Here is a 25,211-nt window from a genome sequence, read left to right on the forward strand (position 1 = left end):
GCATATGCCTGTCTTTCTTCAGTACCTCTGAACCAGTGGCCATTATTTGTGAATTACAGCTATGTTCTCAAATGTGGCACATCAAAGCAATATCCGAACTATCCAACCATACATGCCTTTCACAATATACCAAATTAGAGCTGCCAATAACAATCTGAAGCAGGAACTCGGCATGACTTTCCTATTCTAGACAAGTTATGTAGAAGACATTTGACTACTGATTATGCCCTGACTCAACTCCCTCTATAAATTACATCTGGACTAGGTATGAGACTCTGTTACTCACTGTACAGGAAAAAATGGTGGGGGCTTCTGTGTTTATTTTTTTTTACAAAGCCTATGGAAGGAATAAATATTACTTTCTAGAAGGAAGATTCTACAGAAATCTGAAAGTTTACATTTCAGTAAGGGTGTGGGAGGATCTATTAACAAGTTCCTTAAAAGGAAAAAGAAACAAACTGGAAAATAGTAAATATTTTATTAAAATTCCTGGAAGCTGAGTAATGATTTAACATCTAGATTTAGTTTAATGTACAATATGTATCATTTGTCATCTTAGGTAAAACATTCCAGCAGCTCAGTATACAGACAGACATGTCCTTTTGTTCTAATCAGTTTTGACTGAATTTAACAGCTTTTAGGGGCTACCAATTCAACTACAGAATTTGAACAATCCACATTCCTTTACATAGAAAGTGATAGAAGTCAATGAAATACGTAGCCTGGAGCTGAAACAGTCTTCAAATATCTACTCAATGGCTTTGATTCTCCGAACACTGCAATTGTAAGGCAGAGATTGGGAACTCAAGCATAAATGTATAAATTCAAAATGTTCAGTTTTTAGATGCATCAATGTACTATGAAACTTAGCTGCGAAATTTGATTGCTATATTATTTACTTTTCGGGGAAGTCCAAGAATTGGTGTTTAGAGACTATGCCACATGCAAGTTAAAGATAACAATTTTGGTCATCCATTGTGAACTTGCTTGCAATAAATTTAGAGAAGACTAAACCAAACCATTCATTAATAGATTTGATTGTACTCCGAAACTGAAAACTTGTAAATTCAAATCTTTACCAATCTCTGTCAATACTTTAGTGCAAGAGCATGTAAATATCAGCAAGTAGGGTGGGGGAGGGAGGCAGGATGGGTGGAGCTGCAGCACTAAAACCAACATAAGCTACCTCCTTAGCTCAAGAAAATGTCTGTACTTTGGAAGTAATTCATTCAATGTGAAATTTTGGATGAGCTCAGGATTCGACAGATACCATGGAAATATAAATTTCTGTTTTCAATCAAATTATGCGTTCATTTGTTCTGTTTGCATTTGATTTGGAGTGAGCTGCCCTTACAGTCGTTGCTTCATTAATCATTAAATTAAGAATCAAAACACCAATGTTAGCTTCAGCGACTGAATTGTATAGAAATAAAAAGGTCCATGGTATTTAAACTTTGTATATGAACCTCAGGCTCCACTGTGGCTCAGGAATACAGAAAGCCTTTTTAAATCGAACTGTTGCTTAACTGTGTTGGTGTTTTAGGATCAATTTTCCTTTCATGACTACAATTAAAATGTAAATAATATTTATCTATTGTTTCATGCTATTCATTTTCACCACTTCAGAACTTACAGTTTTTTATATTTATTCTTCTTTATTGTTTAATCATCTTTCATGGGACTTTTCTTACGTTAGCTTGCTCCCAGTAAAAATGATAAGCTTTTATTTTTGGAATATTGCCTGCCCCTGTCCAAAGTCTGAAGATCTTGACCAACAATGTTAATGATATTTAAAATATATATTGAACAACTAATTTGCAAAAAAAAAAGCATCATGCACATCTTTCATGAGAGTGCATTTTTGACACTTTGTACATGGGTCTTTTGAGAAGTAAGGTAAGGTTTAACTAAACTATCCTACTTTAGGTAATTTCTTCAGAACTGGTGTTCACTTGGGCAAACATCTTGAGAAGAATAAACTTGAAAAAAGATTTGCAGTATCTAAATGCCAGCCAAAGTGTGTTATTTATGGAAATAAAGCTTTTTTGAATGAATAACCCAACTTACACCATAGTATGTTTGGTCAGTGGAAAACATCTAGCGAAGTCCAAAGAATGGGTTAGAACCCTGAAGCCTTCACCCTGTGTCATGATTGATGTGCTGTGAGTCCTGCGGCAGTTAACAGTGATTTTCATCTGTTGCCAGCAGCAACAGCCAGGGTCTCAGCATGAGGCTAGCAGCAGGCTTCACTACTACAGTAGTGCCGCACACAGGGGCAGACAAATAGCCTTTCAGTTGGACAGGGTTCATGGTGTGTTTTTAACAAAGAAACTCCTTTGCTAGGGCCGAAAATGTCAGTCCTTTGATGGTGCCATGCTGGGCTATTGGTTTCTGTTACTAATTTGCGCTTTGCATCTCAGTGTGTAAGGGCAATGCAATGTGAACACCTGCAAAGCACTGGGGATGACTCCACGAGGATAGATAATCCATGTATTATTTACTGAGAACAGGTCAGAGTCACCAAGCTGACAAAGAAATCTTTAAATGAACCAAAGTAAACAGATAGTCCAGGTTTAAAAAAAACACATCAGTATTAGAATCCAGTGGTGTTTAACTAGTGGAACAACCACATTTTCTGAACATCGGACATAACTGTAATGGATGAACCAGTACTGGCACTTTCCAGCTGGAATTAAGGTAATGCTCCAGCTTACTTTGCAACTAAAATTGTCTTAGATTACACAGGACTTAATTATTGACTAAGGGCATAAATGAGATTTTGGCCAACGTTACTTTTTAAGGTCAAATTTGGTTATTGACAGAAGAAGCATTAAAAGTTAATAGTTAATATTTTAATAGTATTAAAAAAAATCACAGGAATATTTGATCTCTTCAATAATTTATTCTGTGAGATACTGACACAATGGAGAACCAGCTGAAAGTCCAGGGTTGGGTTGGACATTATCTTAACTACTGTTCTTTCAGATTTGGGAGATGTTTTCTCTGTCTGTGGAAGTATTGCATGAGATTAGTTTGGATGATTTTACTCTAATTCAACTTGCATTTGGGCTTTGGGGATCCGCACAGAGTTGAAGCCTTGGGTAAATCAGCCATGATTGAACTGAATGGCAGGATAGGCTTGAGGGGTCAGATGGCCTGGTCCTGCTCCCATGTTCTTGTGTTGCACCCGAGGATGAAAATGAACCTGATTTAGCACTAAATTTCCAAACTCGCAATCTGGTATAGGAAATGGAAAATGGGGTGGGGTGGCAGCAGTGCTTATCTGAGACGGGAGCAGAGCATTTGGAACTTGACTCTGCATTAAATTTCACTAGTTCTGATATGAAAGTAGTCAGCACTGACCTAATGTCCCCAAAGTCAAATATTGCTCATTCTTTGCATAATCATTTCTCATTTTGCGAGAGCATGAAAATTCACATCATTACAATAAACAGTTTGACATGTTGAAGCAAATAATTCCACTCATCCCTCTTTTCAAATCAAATGCATTTGCAGTTGTTTTATTAAGAATAAAACAGAAAATGCTGGAAATACTCATGTCAGACAGTGTTTGTGAAAACTTACTGCCTGACCTGGTGAGTTTTACAGCATCTGTAGTTTTTTTTCATTTCAGTTATTTTATGTTTTATTTCAGTCTTCAAGCATTTTGGACATTGATTTTTTTTAAACCTGTATTTGAATTTGAACCTCTGAAAAGTCAGAACCCTTAATACTGCAATCCCGAGTTGAATGCTGTCTTTGATAGAACATATTGAATGGCTGAGACACTCCACAGAATCTCCTTAATTGAATGTGTACATGGAGAAAAATTACATCTCGCATTGAGCTTTTGTTGGAATCTAGCTTTTATAAAATGCTTTGTCATTAAACACACTGTAAATTGGGGAAGGGGAACAAATTTAAACAGAATGTATTCTGGGTGGGAGACATTGCAGCACTACTATTGATTGAGCTGGCTGAATCCTGAAGAATTTAGTCACCAGCTGGGTCTGCCACAGGTAGTGAATGAACCAGTAGTGGGATAAACCTGCTTAACCTCAGGATCCCCAGTCTACGTGTGGCAGATGCATCTATCCGTGATAGCATTGATAGAAGTGACCAACACACAGTCCTTGTGGAGACAGTTTCCCATCTTCACATCAAGGACAGTCTGAATCTTATCATTTGTGTGGCACTACAATTAAGCAAAATGCCACAGACTTCAAACAGATCTGGCATCTCAAAATTGGGTATCTAAGAGTTACTACGGACTATTAGTAGCAGCAGAAATGCACAGCACAAAAACCTGCAATCGCATTGTAAGGCAACTCACTCTATTATTACTACTGAGCGAGTGAATTAAACTGGTTCAATGTCAGGTGTCTAAGTGGGACAATTGCTGGAAATGCCCAGAGTCCAAAAATTAATGAATTAAAAGACAAAAAATCCTATACATCTTGATATTTAATGACAAATTTTTACTGCTACTGAGAAACAAAGAGGCCCCAAAATAGTTCAAAATCCAACCAACAGACAGAACTTTGAGATGCAAAATGGGGCTACACATCAAGGATCCCAACTGAATAAAGTTTTTAATGCAAATCAGTAACTTGTCTAGAATTCAGTGCTAGCTTCTACAACAGAGTTTATTCAGAATTTGGTATTCATTTTGAATCGGATAGTGCAATCAAAATTGCAAAAAAGTTGATGTGTTAACAACATTTCACCTGAATAGATGTTTTTTTTACCTTAAAAATTATGGCTTGGACTTTGTACCTTTTGCTGGCAATTCTGCAGCAAGATGGAACTGCTGACACTTCTCAGCATAATTTCAGAAAAGGTTTGGGACTCCTCCATGAATGCCCTGCCAGCTACTTTCCTGATAATGCTCTCCTGCTCCACTCTCTATAGACTTCGTAGTGAAACAGGAGTTTGCCAAGCTTGCTCAGCTTTTGTGCTGGGGAATCTGCACTCAAACTTGGCTCAAGGATCTGTAAGCATATTGATTTTTAAATGAGATATGAGGAAGGTATGAACAAGATGTTACTTTCTTTCAAATACATGTTTTAATATTTTTATATAAAATATCTGAAGTATTTTAGTTGACTTTTGTTTTTAATTTGGAAAACTAATTATACTTTTTTAGTTTTTCATTGTTTCAAAATATCTGGGAGCATGGCTTCGCTGTCGAAGATCTGCCACAGCAGTTTTATGTGCTATGCTAATTCCCAACATTGAACATGGCTCAGATAGATCAGTGGAGCTCCTGCCATGGCTCATTGGCTTTGAAACTGTTTAGGCCTGGCAAATTTGCTTTCCAGATCCAAAGGAGGAATATTTGGGAAATGGAAGTGGCAGGCAAGGGCAGTGGGACAAACTCAGCAAAATCTAGGCCAAAAGCATTTGCTAAATATACATGCTACCCTGTGGCAGATCAAAGATATGTTTATTTTCACTTTATCCATATAACATTTATTGTTATTGTGGAAGAAAAGCATGGGATAAACTGATAATGCTTCTGAAAACCAGAAAATTTATTGTTATTGTGGTTGGCAAATTTGCAGGTCAATGTGCCAAGTGAATAATCATTTATGACTCATTGATTAAAGAGTATTAAATTCAAAGTCCTTATCCTAAATACCACATAGCTATCCAATAGTTTGTGGCACTATTAAGGGACTTTTTCACATGATATAGTATGTTAACATATGAACATAAAAATTAAGAGCAGGAGTAGGTCACTCCACCTGTTCTGCTAAGCAATAAGATTGTGGCTGATGTGATTATAACAGTATTTCTGCCTATTCCTGTAACATTTCAGTTCTTATCAAAAATCTACCTCTGCCTTTAAAATATTCATAGTCACTGCTTTCACTGCCCTTTGAGCTTTTTAATCAGGAAAGCTATAAGAATGTTATCACTTAGTGTGAGGGTTATGCTTCAATTGTATAAGGCACTGATGAGATCACATCTGGAGTACTGTACTGTATCGGGCTCTTTGTAGGTGGTTGAACTCCCTTATTGAAAACATTGCCTGGCACCTCTATGTCACAAATGTTTTTGCAACTTATCAGTTGATGCCGGAATGTTGGCTTGGTCTTACCACATGCAGACATAGGCTGCTTCATTTGCTGAAGAGATGCAAATGAAACTGAGCATTTTGCTATCATCAGTGAACACCCCCACTTATGATGGAAAGAAGGCCATTTTTGAAGCAGCTGAAGATGATTATGCTTCGGACACTGCCCCAAAGTACTCCTGTAGTGATGTCCTGGGACTGGAATGACTATTCTCTTTTCATCTATTTGGCACTTCTGGCTGAACATGGTTGCAAATACTTCAGCCTTTTCTTTACCACTCACATACTGGGCCTTGCCAACACTGAGCATGGGAATGTTCTTGAAGCTTACTCCCCCCATTAGCTGTTCAATTGTCTATTATCAATCATGATCAGATGTGGTAGGATTGTAGGGCTTCAATCTGATGCATTGTTTGTGAGATCACCTAGCTGTGTCTGTTGCATGCTGTGCAAGAAAATCAGCCATAATGCTTGATGGATGGGTGGCCTACTCCTGCTCCTTGTTTCTTGAACAAGGAGCGCAATACTGTATTAAATACTTCGGATGTAGTCTCACCAATTTCTCCAATATTACTGAAGCATAATCTCCATTTTTTTATTCAATTCTCTTCACAATAAAAATAACATTTTTTTGCTTTCCAAATTAGTTGCTGTACTTGCATATGTGTTTTGCAAATTATATACTGGGATATCTAGATTCCTCTGTATCTCAGAGATCTGCAATTTCTCACCATTTAGAAAATGCATTTTTTTTATTTCTCCTCCCAATTTGATAATTTTACATTTTTCCCCTTTACATAATCTTTCTGTATCCCTTTGTCTCATACCCTCTTCACGGCTTACTTTGCTACTAAATATTTTGTGTCACCACCAACTTTCAGTGCCTTCCTTGAAGCCATTTATTTTTAAAAAGCTGAAGACCTAATCCTTGTGATACACAACTTATTATATCTTGCCAACCAGAGAAAGACCTATTTATGTCGACTCTCTTCTTCCATTAGCCAGCTGATCATTTATCCAGGCCCACATTATATCCTACACCTTAAGATTCTATTTTCTGCAATAACCTTTGACGTGGCATCTTATCAAATGCACTCTGGAATCTAAGTACAAAAGGTCCACTGGTTCCCCTTTATCCACATGTTGTTTCTCTAAAAAAAACTCCAATAAATTGATTAAACATGACTTACCTTTCATAAAATTGACTTTGCCCGATTACCTCATATTTTTCTAGCTGCCTTGTTATAGTCTTTAATGACAACATTTAACATTTTTTAAATGACCAAATCTCCTGAATTCTGCATCTCTCTCCTTTCGAATAAAGAAGTTATATTCAATATTTTCCAATCTTATGGAGCCTTCTCCATATCTAGGGAATTTTGGAAAATTTAAGCAATGCGTCAATTATCTCGCTAGTTGCTTCTTTTAGATGAGAATTGGATGAGGTCCATCAGGACTCTCGGGCTTGTTAGTTCTCATCTCCAATGGTTATTTTCAGTTCCACTTCCCTGGTGATTGTAATTCCTTCTTCTCCAATTTCTGATTTTCTTCTACTTTTGGGAAGTTATCTGTATATAGTGAAGAATGATGCAAAATTCACCTGCCATCACCTTTTTCTCTTTTACAATTCCCCAGAGTTGCTTTCCATCGGTCCTATACTCATTTCTTGAACTCTTTCCTTTTAAAGATATCTACAGAAACTCTCATCTGTTTTAACATTTTTAGTTAGTTTTGTCTGGTACTCTGATTTTTCCCTCATTCTTTTCATCATTCTCTGTATTTTTGTTGTATTCTGTCCAGCCTTCCAATGTGCCACATGTCCTGCACATTTATATGCTTTTTTTTTGTGTATGTTATTATATTTAACTTTTCTAGTTAACCACATATGGTGAGTTCTTCTTTTGGAATTTTTCATTCTCATTGGAGTTTATCTAATCTGTGTATTCAGAAAGATTTCCTTAAGTTAATGTCAGTGCATCTTGTGACCTGTTTTACTGCATTCTCATGGGCAATAAATGCTGATGACACCAAGATCAAGAAAATGAATATATAAAAAACTGATTATTTGTACTTAAATTATTTCAAAATGTTAGTTTGCTCAGGCATGTTGTAAGTGACTATGTCAGGGCCCAAACCATCAAACTTTGAGAGACATGAATTTCTCTTCACTGGATGTTAAAAATGTGGAAAAATTGAATGTACCTATTAAAGAAATGGAATTTGTTATAATGTCTGCCACGTTTTATATGTTCCCTAAAATTTCATCTTGTGCCACGAATCCAAATCAAAACAGGACAAAACAAATCACCAGATTTTTTAAACCCAAAGACATTTGCAACTCCACAATCAGAAGTGTAAAGTTAACAACATTGTGGAAAGCTTGTAAACTGACAATTCACCTTGCAGTTAGTTTCACTGCAATACATGGTACTTCCAGTTTCACCACGATAGTTAATATCTCACTTAGTAGCTTAGTGCAAGGGAATTTCACATAGCAAGGAGAGTATATTGTTGAACGGAAACTTTCCTTTTGCATCACTTCACTGCACTCAGTATCAACCTGGTGCACTGCAACCCACAGCAGGCATGGCACCAATGTGCACTTGTAATAAAATGAGAAAATATCTCATCACAGAAGTAGTGCAGGAAGACCATTCACTCACAGATATATGGAGCATGTAACAAAATAAATCTTAAATCAAGCATGAGAAGTGCATATGTGACACAATTGAAGGCATTCAATGCTATTTGGAAATGTTATTTCAAAGAAAAATACTTATAAACTACATATCCATCAGTTTCATTCCGAAACTGTTTCGGAAAGCACACATTTTTATCAGCGCTTTTGGTAACCATCTGATAACCGAGTTATTCCTGTCTCTGCAGGCCAAATGTCTCCCCCTTCCTGTAGCAGTAACCACATTGAGACACCTATAGTACTCATTTAACCACAGACATCAGAATCTAACTGACAAAGCATGTGGGAACAGAAGAACTGCTTCACTCAGTCTGTATTTCTATAAAACCAGAAGTAAGCCACAAGCTATAGAGGGGCTGACCACAGATACTACCTAGATAACAAAACTCGGCCTGGTAATGCAGAACTTCCTGTTTCAAACCTCCCACAAACTCATTTCCCCTTCCCCCACAACCCAACCTGATGTAACTTATACTAAACTTTCCTGCACACACAGCACCTAATTTATCTTTTGGTTTATCACAAAATATTACGATTAGAACAGCAACAGATAAGATGCTCAACTTGGTTCTTTTTTTTATCTCCAATTATCTGAAATAATACATTTCAAAACTGTTCTATAAAAGAGCAAATACAAATGGAAAAGCCATGCAATTAAATTCAACATTTCTCCTTGAAGAAACAGCTTCTTTTCCATAATTTGCCATTTTCTGTTCATATAAAATCACTCAAGTTCTTTTTAAATGATTGCAAGCAAGAATATCTGATTATTCAATTGATATCTCTAAAATTACTTTTTTCTAACATTCCTAAGTAGAGATTTTCCTCATAAAAACATAAAACGAATTAAATCACTATTTTGTTCGATCAGTTTGCTTTCCACCAAAATTTCAAGTGGCCTCAAGGACATTGCATAACTATTGTAAAAAAAAATGTACTGCAGTTGCTCGCCTACGCTGCTCCAACAGCAACTCTCAAACCTGAAACCTCTGGCATTTAGACGGACATAGGCTACAAGTACTTGGAACACCACCATTTGCAGGTTCCTGCCAAGTCATATCTCATTCTCACTTGGAAATATATCGTTGTTCTTCACTGTCACTGAGTGCAAATCCTGGAACTCTCTACTCAACAGCACTGTAGGAGTACCTTCACCAGAATTGCAGTGGTTCAAGAAGGCAGCACACCATCACCTTTCTCAAGGGCAATTAGGGAACATCAATAAATACTAGCCTTGCCAGTGAAGCCCAGATCCCAAAAGATTGAAATAAAAAAAAGTAATGAAAATTTAAACCCATATACAACCACACACAGTTTTATATTTTTTAACAATGTATTGTTAAACAGTGAAAATATACCATATCAAAAGAATGAAAATGGCATTAATTTCTGAGGTTGCAATTTTTTGATTAGGTACATTTTTTATTCAACTTTCTTGGGCATCCTTGCACAACAGTAGGACTTGATCAAGGTAGAGGCCTATAAACATTCCACCCACAGGCATCTGCCAATGTTTCTGAAACCACACCATTGCAGAACAGTAGTTGTGACAACTCAGTCACCATCTGGAGCAAATCATGTACCTTGCTGGGACCCAACAAAGCCACAGCTAACAATATTATCATAAAGGACTCTGTCTTTACCACTGAAGGCTGTTTCTCTGCCACCTGCCAACTGGGTAAGGATATATGATACTATGCATTCCTTTGAGAAAATGACTAACTTATAAAGGAATGCATCCACTCTCTGCCAAGATCCAACTTTTATCTTTCATCTTTGACAAAATATTCTGGAAGTCAAGAATGATACAAAAATAGGGGACTATGTGGGAGGGAAGGGTTAGACAGATCTGAGAGCAGGATAAGATGTTGGCACAACATTGTGGGCCGAAGGGCCTGTACTGTGCTGTAGTGTTCTATGTTCTGACACCAAGTGGTGTAGAGACCCCACATTAAGTTTTTGTTTTTCCTGGATTTAACTGCCTGGCACCCTCTTGGAACTTGTCTGCCACTTATGGCACAGCAAAAATTTGGAAGATTTGGAATCCAATGATACTGCAAATTGATAGTCCAATAGAGAGCTTTGCTTGAAATAACTGTTTGTAAATACTTAATCCATTCACAAAATCTTGTATTATTTAAGGCAAGGGGAGTCAATTATGTAGCATGAAAATCCATTTGCTTTTGGCAACAAAGGAAAAGTAAACTCCTTGAGGCACAGCAAGTGACCATTCTAGTTGGATTTTTATACACATGTGTAACTAAACCAAAATAAAATGACCTCAGTTGCATACTGACAATCTAACAGATCCAGAGCCTGAACTGCTAATAATCTAAGTTCTCTTATCCAAGATGGGTAAAATTTATTAGAGCTAACTTTTAGCTAGCAGTACCAGTTAAATGCCTTTACATCAACAATATTGATTCCAGTTGCACTTCCATTAACATCACCTGCTAAAATAAACAAACTTGCCCGCAAACGACCATTGGCAGCATGCAGCCATATTTTCAGTCTTGTCTTCTACACTAAATATGGGAGCCCCTTGAATGTGTAAAACAGTCTTTATCCTCCTGAAGAATATCCAACCAGCATTGTGGAAGCCATTGGTGGGATATAACTATGGAGATTGATGCAGGAAACTGAATTTGGCAATGTGCCCCAAAATTCTGTGTTACCTTGTGTTACTTTAAATTTGTAAATGGATGATAACATGATCTATGGGTTTCCCTCACCATGCTGCCCACCATCCTGCCTCTTTTCCTTCCAACCAGGGCCCCAAACAGTCTTTTTAGGTAAAGGAGATTTACTTTACTTTGAATTAGTACACATTGTACTTACTGCTCATAACATTGCCACTTCTATACTGGGTAACTACTTTACAGAACATGTCTATAACTTTAACCCCAAGCTTTCAGTCGCCTATCAACTTAGTTCTCCCTCAAAATCTGATCTTTCCATCCTTAGCCTCCAATACTGTTCCAATGAAACTCAATACAAGCTTGAAGGAAAACACCTCATCTTCTATACGCACATGTTGTTGGCTCAAGGTTCAGTTCAGCATTTTCCTTTGGTAATTTCAGATATTAATTCCCAATATCACTCTTCGGCAGCTGCCTTCCATCCGAACATAGAACTTCTGACCTTTCATTTCCCCTCTCTGACTCCACAAAAACATTTTATCTGCACTTTAAAGCCCACTTATCACTCTTTCCAGTTCTGGTGAAAGTCAGAGTCCTGAAACATTAAGCTTATTTCCCTTTCACAGATTCTGCCTGATCTGCTCAGTATTTCAGATTTTGTGTTTTTTTGTTTGCAACCTTTCATAAAAAGCCACTCAGGACATCTTTAAGGAAACATACAGCATTTGGCTTTTCCATCATCCTAGCCTTCTTGAAGTGCGTGAAAAGTAAAGGATATTGTGAGGGAAAATTACCTTTGTTGTTACCATACATAAATTATCTGAAATAGTTTGCAAAAAACTGAAAATCAGCAACTATTGGCCACTGGCAGCAAAATTTTCCTCCTCATTTGTCAACTAAAAGGATTAAATTGTCAAGAGATCATGAGGAGCACACTTCAAAGAAAAGTAGAGAAGGTCATAATAACACCAAATGTAGCCTAACTAACAGTTAAGCCACATTAACAGCAAGATAAATAGTACATTAGTATCATCTACATGAAACTACTTAGCTGAATTGAAAGGATATGGACATTGTCTGTGGTGCTCTGTTGGATAATATGTAAATCTGTCAAATCTAATCAGGCACTTTGACTTTCATTGACAATCCTGCCAGTCACAATTAACAAAGCAGCAACCTTGTCAGTATCAAATTAAACTTTAAAACAGAATTACATTTGTTTGATTTATAATAATAAGCTACACAATAAAAGAGTAACAATATAGAAACATAACCTACAGCAGAGAAATAAGGAATGATGATTTGGAAACTTGTTTTTTTGATCTCCAGATGGTGAAAAATGATGTTGCCTCCCCTACACCTATACATTCTCCGTACTGCACTGATGCAAAGCTGTCTTTCTGCCAGCAATCCTCAAGTTAATTTTCCTAAGCTACTAATAAGGATTTACTTTTTATTTTTATATTTGCTTTCCTTATTACTTTTCTTCCCTCCATTCCCAAAGTGTGCAACTGCAGTTAGAAGGACACATGGTAGAATTATACCAAGCTCTACAAATAGTTCAGGGTTTCAGAGTCTTTGAGTCTGAAATAAAAGAGATGGGGTGAGGGGCTTAGTAGTGTAGTGTTCGAAATGTAATACTACACTTAGCTATGGATACTAGAACTGAATCAGGTAATATAATGAAATTATTTTAAAACAAATGCAGAGTTATTCTACAAGGGCTTCTTTATTTTTACTCATTGCTCTCAATGACTTGCATTTATGTAGCACCTCACAATTAGAAGAATGTATCAAGACATGAGTGCACTGCTAAGAAGCCATTAGACAAGTGATTTAACTTGGAGAAAGAGAAACAAAAAATGCTGGAAACTTTGCGCAGCTAAGTGGCATCTGTGGAGACGGAACCAGTGTCAATATTTCAGGTGATTTTTCTTCAGGATAGTTCTTAAGAAGTTTCATCAATTTTAAACACGGACTCTGGATCCGCTGATGCCACCTGGCCTGCTGGGTATTTCCAGCAATTTCTGTTTTTTCTTCCGGTTTCTAGCATTTGCAGTTTCTTTTTGCTTTTCAATTACTGTTAGTTATAGAAGTTGGTTTTAATAAACATTTTAAAGGAATGAGGCACAGAGGCTCAGGACAGGAATTCCATATCCTGTATTCTAGGTAGCCAATCACTGATGGCCAATCATTGGGGCAAAATAAGCCAGCAATGCACAGAAAGCCAAAAATTCTTCAAGGATTACAGGACTGGAGTAAGTTCCAAGAAAGGGAGGGGCTCTGCCCTTAAAAGGTACTGAATATAAAAATGAGGATTTAGTAGTGAAGGGAGTTAGTGCTTTTGTACATTCTGTGCTACAAAGATGTAGTTTTTCTTGGTGACCCGATTTATTCTATTATCACCTATTCCTTTCTTTCCCAAATTTATGGAATTTTTCCAAGGTAGTTATTAGCTTGATCATGTATAAGCTTACACAGCAAATTTGTGCAGGATCTTTAATAGTTGAACATCTACTTATTCTACCACACATATATTTTCCATTGGGCATCAATAAGAGGAATCAATGACAGAAAGTCTGGCCAAAGTTTGTTCTTGCTTAGCACTGTGCACAGGGTTTAGGATTTACAGTAACACCAAGAGAGGTCAAAGATGAACAAAATGGTGTTGATTTTTTAAGAAAAAAACTTTCTTAGAACACTCATTCATTCGTTATTAAAATATTGGAAATGGGAGAAAATACTGGTTGATCAAGTGAGGCAGCTGGAGGCAGAAAGTCAATCGGTGAGAATCGTAGCCATATCACAGGGCTTTGACAGCTATAGTAACTCAGCTAAAGCTTGAAAACTCAGCAGTAAGGAACTTCAGTCACACATCCACAACCCCAGTGTTCACATCTGCAAAGAGGAGGATATGCCAGGGGACCTCAGAGACACCATTTTCTTGACTAGATTCAAGAAAGGAGACAGATCCAACTGTAGTGTTGGTACAGGGATCTTCCAGCTGTGTGCCACAGGGAAAGTCATCGCCAGGGTCCTCCTCCCAGTAGCAGAGGAACTGTGGCCTGTCCATCTGGAGGCACAGTGGACATGATCTCTACTATGGAACAACTTTAAGAGAAATGCAGGAAACAGCACCAACCACTATACATGGCCTTTTACAATCTCATTAAAGCCTTTGTCAACCAGGAGGAACTGTGGAGCACCCGCCTCAAATCTGCCTACTCAAAGAAATTCATCCCTATTTTCCATTTGCTTCATGACATACAAACCATGATCCTAACCAGCGGATCCACAACAGAGCCAATCTCAGTGAAGGGTGATGTCAAGCAAAGCTGCCATGACACTTCTTGCGATCTTTCACACAGCAATACTGCATCTCACCTCCAACAAGTTTCCCACTGGTGTGGAGCAAATCTACAGGACTGATGGAAAACTGTTCAATCCTCTGATCCTAAACCCTAAAATCAACCTCAATTATCGAGTTGCAGTACACAGGCAACAATTATACACATGTCCATCTACAGCAAGACAGTTCTCTACTAACCTGCCCCTGCTGTACAACACTGTCCTCCAACTATAAAGGTTCACGGCCTGATCCTTGTAAAACAAACCAACTCCCTTATCTCAGAAGCTGCTGGTCAGTGAAAGGAGATATCAATAATAAAATTCACCACTGTCTTTAGTACACCAGCACAGGTTTTGGCTAACGGAGGAAAAGGGTGTTTGAAGATCAAAACCTCAAACCCGATACAAAACTCAGTTTACTGGTGATCCCTGCCCTCCTTTGTTCTTTTGAGACTTGGACTACCCAGAACTGGCACTGCAATGCACTGGAAAGATACCACCAAAGCTTCCATCAAAATCTTCCAATTTCACAGGAAATTTAATTGAATCAATATCAGCATCCTCTCCCAGGTCAGCAATGAGGACCTAATTACACCTTGTCGGCTCTACAGGGTAGGGCATGTCATTTGAACGCCCGACACTAAACTCCCAAAACAGACGCTCTTTTCTGAACTACATCACAGAAAGAAATTTCAAAGTGAACAGAGAAAAAGATTCAAAGGCATCTTTAAGACCTCTTTGGAAAAGATGCAACTTCTCCCACTAATTCTGGGAATCCCTGTCCTATAGTTATTTAAACTGGAAGACCATTTGAGATGGCACTACAAACCCCAGTCTGTGCACTGGGAGCACACAGAAACCCAACAGGAAGGAACACAGGATCACATCCCCTCACAAACTATCCATCCAACACTTCAAGCATCTCCCGCCCCATTTGTGGAGGAATCTGCAGTTCCTCCATTAGGCCCCATCAGATACCTCAGAACCCACAGAACCAGAGTGGAACCAAATCATCCTCAACCCAAGGGACTGCAAAATAATAACAGTAATAATAATAATGAAGATAATAATAATGATAATAATACAGCCAGAGCTGACCATAGTTATATCTCAGTTACTCTTGAGGCAGGCCAATAATCTAAGCACAGATTGAAGATTAATCTTAAATATTAACTAATACGGACCTCCAATTAAATTTTAAAGACAGTCAGTATCTTCTTAGAGCTGATGAGTTTGGCTTCCGCACATGGTTTCACTTATTCACACCCAAGGGCTCTCAAAATACAGGCACACTGGTAGTAAGGTTTTTGTTGAGAGTTAAAGAGCACAATTATTTTACATTGTTCAGTAAATTTTGTTCTGTTGGAATTGATTTTCTATCACCTCTCATTCCCTTTGTTGTTTGTAAAGCTGCTTTATTTAATCAATGCATTGTGCTGAGGGGTCTCCTCCCCACCTTCCCCCATTGATATGGTTTTCTCTCCTTTGACATAACATTGATTTTCAAATTTTGCCATGTCAGATCATATCACCCTCATACCAAGCATCCCTTCTGTTTGCTTCTGTGCACAGATATCTACACAGAGAATAATTAAATCATAAGACAAAACTGTATCACTTTGCAAGCTCCAAAAGAACAATGTAAAGAAATTTACATTAGTCATACATGAACACAGGTAACGCTGATGTGGTGATAACTGGCAAGTGGGAATAACTTGTCACCTGAAGGAAGGACCTTGGAGATTTTATAAAGCTCACGGGTGCTACAAAGACAAAATTAACACATTTATTTATATACACAAAGGAGGAGCAAAGCCATGCCATGTATAATGTTATGAGGTTATGACATTACAATACATTACAATTGAATCAATCCACTTACTTACATAATTTAACAATGAACTCATCTGGAACACAATGACAGTCCCTGTAAGGTACTGAGTTGAGTGGCCAGATATACTTCAGTTGTGGCCTCTCAACTTTACATCAATCACAGCCGGTGCATCTGGCGCAACCCATTTACTTGAATGAGGCAGCCAACCTTCATTAAAAAGAGCAAATGAAAATAAGTGTAAAATAAATCAAAAACTCTAGATCCTGGAAATCCAAAATAAAAACAGAATGTGCTCTAAATACACAGTAGGTCAGGCAGCATCTGTGAAAAGAGAAACACAGTTAAAGTTTCAGGTCGAAGAACTTTCCGTTTCAGGTCAAAAACCTTCTATCAGAACTGAAAGACCAACTGTTTTCTTTCCCTTTGCATATGCTCCCTAATCTGATGAGTATTTCCAATACTCTCTGGTGTTTATTTCCTTTTTAATTAGTTTTTCATTTACATATGTTGAATGTAGTTTTAAATGAATTTCAAGTTTTTAATATTTAATTTTAAGTAATTGTTTACAGGTATTTCAATGAGTTCTTCATATCTCTGATCATCAGAGATATTTAGTCTGATCAATGATCATCCAGGTGGTCTGTGGGCAGGGTCTTAATTTCCTCTGCCTGCAGCCTGATCATTGCTCACAGTTCATAGCAGCAAGGTTGGCAGGGCAATGAAAGCCATGCAGCCAAAAGAAGCTAAATGTGCGCACAGGTATCCCAGGAGAGTGATTACAAGGTATGCTGGCTGAAACGCAATCTAGCTTCTTGTTTCTCACATACAGTTACCTCATGATCTACTCAATATTTCCAGCTTCTGTATTCTTCCACTTGTGGCTCTACATGTTCATGGTTCCTATCAATGCTTAACTGGTATTTGGGGAGAAACTGTTTTCAACACTAAGCATTTTATACAGCAAATCAAAGTTCAATGATACCAGTCGTTTCTCTTATTTATCAATTCCTGTGTTGCTCCACAAACGCAACTTTTAGGGAACAGCAAGGTGTAATAATGTGATAAAGTACATCCTTGTGAGTGCATCAAATTTGCTGCCTTTGGTGATTACACTTGTTCATGTAATTAAACCGTTATTCACTGATATGTACTGTGTTTACAAAAATAATCAGAACTCTGTAGAATTCCTATAGAAACAAGAACAAAGAGCAATTCTACAGTTTTTAGCTATCAGACTCTGGCACCTTCATTGAAGGAGATAGCCAGAGTTTATGTACGTGAGAAAATGAGGGCAACAAAAGCCTTTCTGACCACTGTTATCTATCCTTGAGAAATTTACAATCATTTCCTGTAACCAATCTCATTAATTGAACATGCTTAGCCATTAAATCCTGTTAAGGCGAGCTTGTAATGATAAGATTACACCGTTTCAATGAAAAAAAATCAACATATTGATGCATAACACGACTATGATCAATTCCACAAATACCAGCAAAATGCAGTAAAAGAAGTCAGTTTTTGGGTAAAATATTCAACTGCAATTAGAAGTTTCCAAGAAGTATTACAACACTGCATTTTATGCTATAATAACATTTGTTAAATTGCTGATGAATGAATATAGTATTGATTGACACAAGCAGATTATGCATTCAATTGCAATTGCATCGCTAGTACAGGCAACCCCCATGTAACGGAGGGGTTGTGTTCCTAAAAACTGTATAGTGATTTTCAGTAACATGGACCCCCTTTTCCCATTGAATCCCATGTTATAGGCGACGTGTTCCTACACTTTCTCTCATACTATGCCATTTTACTGACGACAACAAAGTGACCCACCACCATTATTTAACAGCTGAAGCCAACATTAGACTGCAGGGTGGGGGGGGGGGGGGTGGTTGCGGTGGTGTAGAAAGGCTTGTGTGAAAGAAACAACAAGTCATTTTTTATTTCTAGTCACTCAATACTGTGCGGCAATAAGATTTGGATATGACATCACCACGTCGATTGGGTTGGCAGTCATAGCTGAGTCCCTCCTACGTCGCATTCTCTTTAGTCCGAGGACATGTGAACAGATGTCTCAGAGTGCAGTGCTGCCGCACTCATCATCCTCAAGGCATTTTCTCTGACGCACAAAGCTCATGGATTAGGAAAGGGTTTAGGAAGAGGGGATGTTAGGGAAAGGGATGGGATTCAAGGATTAGGGTTCATGAGACAAAAGATACCGGAGAAAGAGTTCACAGTGGTAACGGGTTAAAGCTCGGTGACTTTGTGGAAGTAGAGTAAAGGCTGAGGGATTACTTTAAGGAGCTGGTCGTAGCTGCTGTAGCTTCCCACAATGCAGCGCATCAGACAAAATGACTTGCAGGTGAAGAGCATGGCAGCACTGCATTCTGAGATGCCTGTCCACATGTCCTCAGACTGGAGAGTGTGTGGCAAAGGAGAAACTTTGCTGTGACTGCCAACTCAATCAGCGTGGTGATAATATATCCAAATCTTAATGCCCCACAGTATTGAGTGACTACAATTAAAAATTGATAAAATCTGTTATCTTCAGCATTTTGTGTTTAATTATTTATTTTTTTCCCTACATAAGTTCTGCAAGAGCATATTTTATTCCTTATCTCAAATTTGTAACTAGTGATTTGTGAATTCCATAATGAGGAATTTCTGTAACCCGAACAGCTGTGGCAAGGAGTCACCAGTACAAAGAAATCAAGCTGCTAACTTTCCTGGAAATGAAGTTTTCTAGGATTACTACAGATTCTGACCCTCTCTTATTTTCCTTGTGTAGATGGAAGACAAAAAAGACTCTATCATCTAATGATCTCGTAACAATTTCATACTAGGTTTAACCATAATTAGTTCATCAAAAGTGAGGTGGCACAATGAACTTTTAAAGATTATGAAGACATTACTGAAATAGAATATACTTTGAAAAGAATACTGTGGTCAAAGATTAAAAAAAAACTTTATACTGTGCGATTAAGTGATAATTAAGAACATCAGGTGAACTTAAGAATCTATAGGAAGAATGACAGCCTTGAGCCCTAGTTTAGGCTGTTAACAGCCCTACACTATTCCTTACTTTCAACAAAGAGCACCAGATGCACTGTTATTAACATAGCAGCAGCTCTTGCCAATACATTCAATATTCTCACACATTAATTTATGCAGAATGAAAAAACAAAAATGCTCCAGAGGTTTTAACCTCATTATCAACAAATTGCAATTCAACAATAGCTTTATCAATATAAAGGGTTTATATTGTTTGTGTGATGTTGTTATTTTCTTCACAAATTATATTTAAACAAGATCCTGCTGAAGTACTATCACATCTTGAACACAATTGTTATCCATCGCTGAAAAAAAAAGTACAGAAATAATTCAAAAATACAAATTGCATGTCTTTACTGAGTTCCAACATTAAGCAAAAAACTTCAGTAGAGGAGAGTGCTGGTTTGTTTCATGGATGTAGGCTAACCCACAGCCCACAAACTTCTGAAGCCCTTGCACTGGTATAATTGGGTGGTATTTCCTTTCACATCATAGATGCTGTCATAGCCTTACTTTCAAATAACATTCTAAAATCTTCTTGCTAAAGAGCAAGAAGAACCACCATGCTGGATCCAAGCACTGGTGATTAGCATTGGCAGTTGATTCAATCAGAAACAAGCAGCTAAGAAATTACTCCTTATTTGTATAGAAAAGTTATTTGCATGCATCACAAAAGCAGAAGTATATTTTGAATATTTTGGGTAGTTTGGTAAATGTATAAAAATGTAATATTTGCATTCCTCAAAATTGTAAGTTTTGGCACACACCACAATAAATAATGATCAGAAAAGCTTTGAAAAATCTAAATTGTCTTTCAACCAATGTCTTTCAGGAAAGAGAACTACTAGCCCTACCCATTTTCACCTTTGTGACTCTAGGCATATAGAATATGGTTAACTCTTAATATCTGTTAAGTGTAAGGAAAAGGTCTCAATAGCACCTTTTCATAATAACATATGCCCTTATCAGAATCCTCACATCCCAAGAACAATACACAAGCTTAATACACACACAAACGGCTGAATACCAAACATATTTTAGGTTGGTAAAAGAATCGAGAAGAGCAAGTAAAATATGCTGAGGCTGGCTAAACCTAGTCTTTTCACAATTACAGATCTTCTGCAAACTAGGTAGGAACTAACATCACCCTTATCACGAATGTAATGAAATCTCCCGTTAGAAGACCAATTCTACAACTTAGTACTTTGAGTAAGTGACTCTGTATGCATGTAGATGCTGAACTACAAGCAATTAGCTATGAAACAGAACACCATTACCCATGAGAATTAGCGTATGACATTGGAAAATTTGCAATGACTTACAGAGTATCCTCGTCCTGAAAACGAATGAGCAGAACTCTGTAGGGGAAAGAAAGGGGAAAAATGGATTAGATTTTGCATTGAACTTTAATAATATTATCTGTACCCAGTAACAAACCTCTGGTATAGCAGTGAAGTTGATAATGGAGGTTATCAGACGGCTGAACAATAGCGCTTTACTTGTTAGTAGACTTGGCTTCATTTGTAATTATTGTATTGCTTCAAATTTTTGCCGTATGTTTTTTGGGAGCTCTGATTATCATTTTGACTGAACATTTTGTGAAGTCCCTCTGTGTGTTTGCTATGTTAATGGTTCAACATAAATACAAGTTGTTGGATTGACCAATATTTTGTAAATGACTACATTGCTTCGATGGTTGGAACCAGGGAGTTCAACCCAAGAGAGAGTGACCTTTTATAAATTGGCTTTGTAACCAATTGATTAAAATCAGAGGTCTCAAAATATGATGGATTCTTTCTATTTTGCAATAGGTCATCTATGGTATGCATTATAAGTTACAGACCTCAAATATGTGGTCAGTGGTGAAGCAATGGCACTTGCCACTAACCTCAAAGAAAGCTGTCAGCAGAGATTAAGCAATCTGTGGTAGAACTTCCCCTTTCCCAATGTTAGTTGCTGTCAGTCATCAGTTCAAATAGACTGTGGCTTCCAGGAAGTTGGCTGACTAGTCAATCATATTTAATAATTCTCAGTCAAGAAGCCAGAAATGAAAAAGCACAATTTTGATTTAACTTCACAAATATTTTATAAAACTTTACAGACTAGGATACACTTCGAAGAAGATATGAAATATCAAAACACATTTTGGAAATTAATTTTTAAGAAATAATTTTTTAAATAATTTATGATTTTTAACAAAGGTACAAATCTCAAAGGCAAATGCCTACAATTCCAAATAGAACTGTTATCAACTAGCTATTTAAACAACAGTAAGGGTTAGGGTTCGCTTCCATTAGTTTGGTAAATAGCAAATATATCTCCTCTGTTCAAGAAAGGAGACAGAACACAGGAAACCATAAGCCAATTGGTTTAACATCTATCATGTGGAAAATTTTAGGTGTTATTAAAGAAATTACATGCGCACTTTAGGAATTTAAGATATTCAGGCAAAGTCAACAACATTTTTTGAAAGGGAAATAACATCTGACCAATTTATTGGTATTCTTTAAAGCAGTAATAGTTCTGTGGAGAAAGGAGACCCAGTTGATTCACTATATGTGGATTTCCAGAAAATTTTTGATAAGGTGCCGCATCAGTAGTTATTGAAGAAAATATTAACTCATGGCGTAGGAGGCAACATATTGGCAGAGACAGAAGAATCTGCAGGTCCCCCACAGTTTCATCAGTCAGCTCGACAACACAGAATTGGAGTGGAGGCAAGTTATCCTCGATTCTGAGGAGCTGCTTAAGCGAGGAGAGACTGTGCCAGCCTGCTTTGCTCTGGATGGTGTTGAGCTTCTTCAGCAATTTTGCATTTATCTGGGCAAATGATGAGCACTTCCATCGCATTCCTGACTTGGCTTGTACATGGTTGAAAGACTTTGGCTTGCCAGAAATTAAGTTATATACCAGCCTCTGAACTGCTCTTGTAGTTAATATATTTATGTGGCTGGTCCAGCTGAGTTTCTGGCCAATGGTGACACTACCTTTCCTCTCCTCCTCCCCCAGAATTTGACAGTGGGGGACTTGGCAATGGTAATGTGAATGAAATCTTTTTTGATAGACATAATCTGGCACTTTAGTGGTGCAAATGTTAGTTGCCACTTATCAGCCCATGTGTGAATGTTGTCTACATCAGGCATGGACTGTTTCATTTCCTGAGGGGTTGCAAATGTAATTAAACATTGTACAATCAGTGAACACCCCCACTTCTGACCTTATAATGGAAGGAAGGCCATTGATAGAGATGGAGCTGGAGATGTTTGGGTCTAGAACACTGCCTTGAGCATCTCCTGCAGTGAAGTACTGGGGATGGAATGATGGGCCTCCAACAATCACAACCATCTGCCTTTATGCAAGACATGACTCCAGCCTTTGGAGTGTTTCCTCTCGGATGCCCAGAGAGTTCAGTTTTACCATAGCTCCTCAAGTACAATCAATTGTCAGTTTGATAACAAGGGAAGTCACTTTCACGCCACCAGCGGAATTCAGTTCTTTGCACTATGTCAGGGCCATGGCTATGATGAGCTCTGGAGCTGAGTGGTTCAGTCAAACCCAATCTGAACATTTGTGAGGAGGTTAATAATGGGTAAGGGCTGCGTCCATCATACCTTCCATCACACTGCTGATGATTAACAATAGACTGTTTGAACATGTCCTGCCTTATGTGAATTTTCCACATCACTGGGTAGATGCCAGTGTTGTAACTAACAGAATAGGTTAGCTAGAGGTACAGCTGGTCTGTAGAACAAGCCTTCAGTATTGCAGCTGGGGTGTTGTCAACTCCAATAGCATTGGCTGGATCTAATGCTCTGAACAGTTTCTTGATAAAACATAGAATAGATTGAATTGAATGAAGACTGGGTTCTGTGATGGTGAGTATCTTAAGATGAATCTGAGGTGGATCATTCACTTCACACTTCTGGAAATTCTGAAGTTGCAGTGAGTTTAGCTATGTAATGGCAGGCAATGCTGACAGTTTCACCACCATTGCTTCAGCAAAAACCAGGCCATTACTTCCAACAAGGCTACTTGGCTCATTTTCATCCACTTAGTCAGATACTCAGCTTAAATTGAGAGGGCAAATCTGAATAGGGATATCTGAAATAGAAACTTGAGAAGATAGATGCTAAGGGCATGTTTCTCCTTGAGGGCAAATCTCCAACTAGGGGACAATGTTTCAGAGTAAGAGATCATCCATTTGAGATGGAGATGAGCAGCAACTTGTTCTCTTAGATGGTCATGAATCTTTGTGATTATATAAACCAGAGTTCTGGAGGCTAAATCACTGAATATATTCAACATCAAGACAGACAGATATTTGATCTGTCGGCAAGTCAAGGGATATGGGGAACAGACAAGAAAGTGGAGCTGAGGCTGAGATCAGATCAGCTGTGCTTAACGGGCAATATGGTCTAGTCTGACTCCAAATTTTCTTCAAATGTACCTTTGAAAGAAATGTGACATTCATTATAAAGTTTTTCTATTGTGAAGTGTAGCAGGTATTGCATAACTGTCATGCAATCCAGAGGTTCCCAAGTTCAATTTCAAGTCAGCTGCAGCTACAATGCTAACGTGTTAACTCAGTGACCCATTAGGATTGGAAATGCAGCCTGAGGGGGGTGGCGCAAGTATGTGTACAGAAACACACGTTTCCTCTTTTCACTGTGTTACTTTTATAATACAAAAATGTGGATTCTGGGTGAGGACAGGGTTAAATTGAAGAATAATGCTCCAATTAAAACATGCATATCACCAATTATGCAATACACAGGATAGGCGTGTTGGTAAATTACAATATATTGCAACGCCCCGACATTTCCACAACCACAGTCTATCACAACTGACTAGAACAAAGCACACATGCTACCTTAAATCCAATGGATTTAAGCCAAGAGTGACCATCTGCTTTATGATAAACTGTGACAAAAATTACAGCGAGTGACATAAAAGCTGCAGAGAAGCGCTGAAGAAACATTTTCCAACATGAGACAGGCACTAATCATTGGCTCTTTAGCAAACGTGGTAGCCGAAAGAGTATTCAGCTATGAAATTAATAATCGACCAGTGCTGTAATGTGAATTTAATCAAATATTCCAATAATCGGTGCATCTCCACTTCAGTCAGGTTTCTGAGCTAGCCAGCCATACTTGCTTCATCAGCCCTAATCAACTAGCCTTCATCACAGAAATTTTGCTATTTCCTTTTTCAATCAAAACCTCAGAAGGCATTCTACACCTGCCAGCCTTTCTGCTGTGCTAATAATTGCCAATTTGCACATAGCTCTGGCTATATCACTCAATTTGGCCATGGCTGCTGCATGCATACACCATGATTCATCAGTAACCCCCCTCCCCCCCCATGACAATTAGAGCCAATGTCTCGACTAACTGGAGCACCCATTCTAGAGGCTCAGCAGACAATTACCAGTCTATTTTCCCATCTCACTCAGAAAAATATGAGAACATGTAACAATGGCATTCAGTGCCTCTGAAATGTTACCCTTGAGGGAATGAATATTTCAAATTATCACAGCTTTACAACCACATTCAAATTTAA

General features: G+C 37.9%; 1 protein-coding gene across 14 annotated transcripts in view; it reads right to left on the minus strand.

Annotated features, from left to right (window-relative positions):
* Positions 1-25,211, minus strand: part of fbrsl1 (fibrosin-like 1) — a 763,594-nt gene that overhangs the window by 367,094 nt on the left and 371,289 nt on the right. For all 14 annotated transcript variants that reach the window (XM_052031844.1, XM_052031846.1, XM_052031834.1 and 11 more), the window contains one exon: positions 20,975-21,010. In XM_052031844.1, the coding sequence (XP_051887804.1) occupies positions 20,975-21,010 (36 nt within the window). The remainder of the gene's footprint in view (positions 1-20,974; positions 21,011-25,211) is intronic.

The sequence above is a fragment of the Pristis pectinata genome, chromosome 17 (genome assembly GCF_009764475.1).
Source record: "Pristis pectinata isolate sPriPec2 chromosome 17, sPriPec2.1.pri, whole genome shotgun sequence".
Classification (NCBI taxonomy): domain Eukaryota; kingdom Metazoa; phylum Chordata; class Chondrichthyes; order Rhinopristiformes; family Pristidae; genus Pristis; species Pristis pectinata.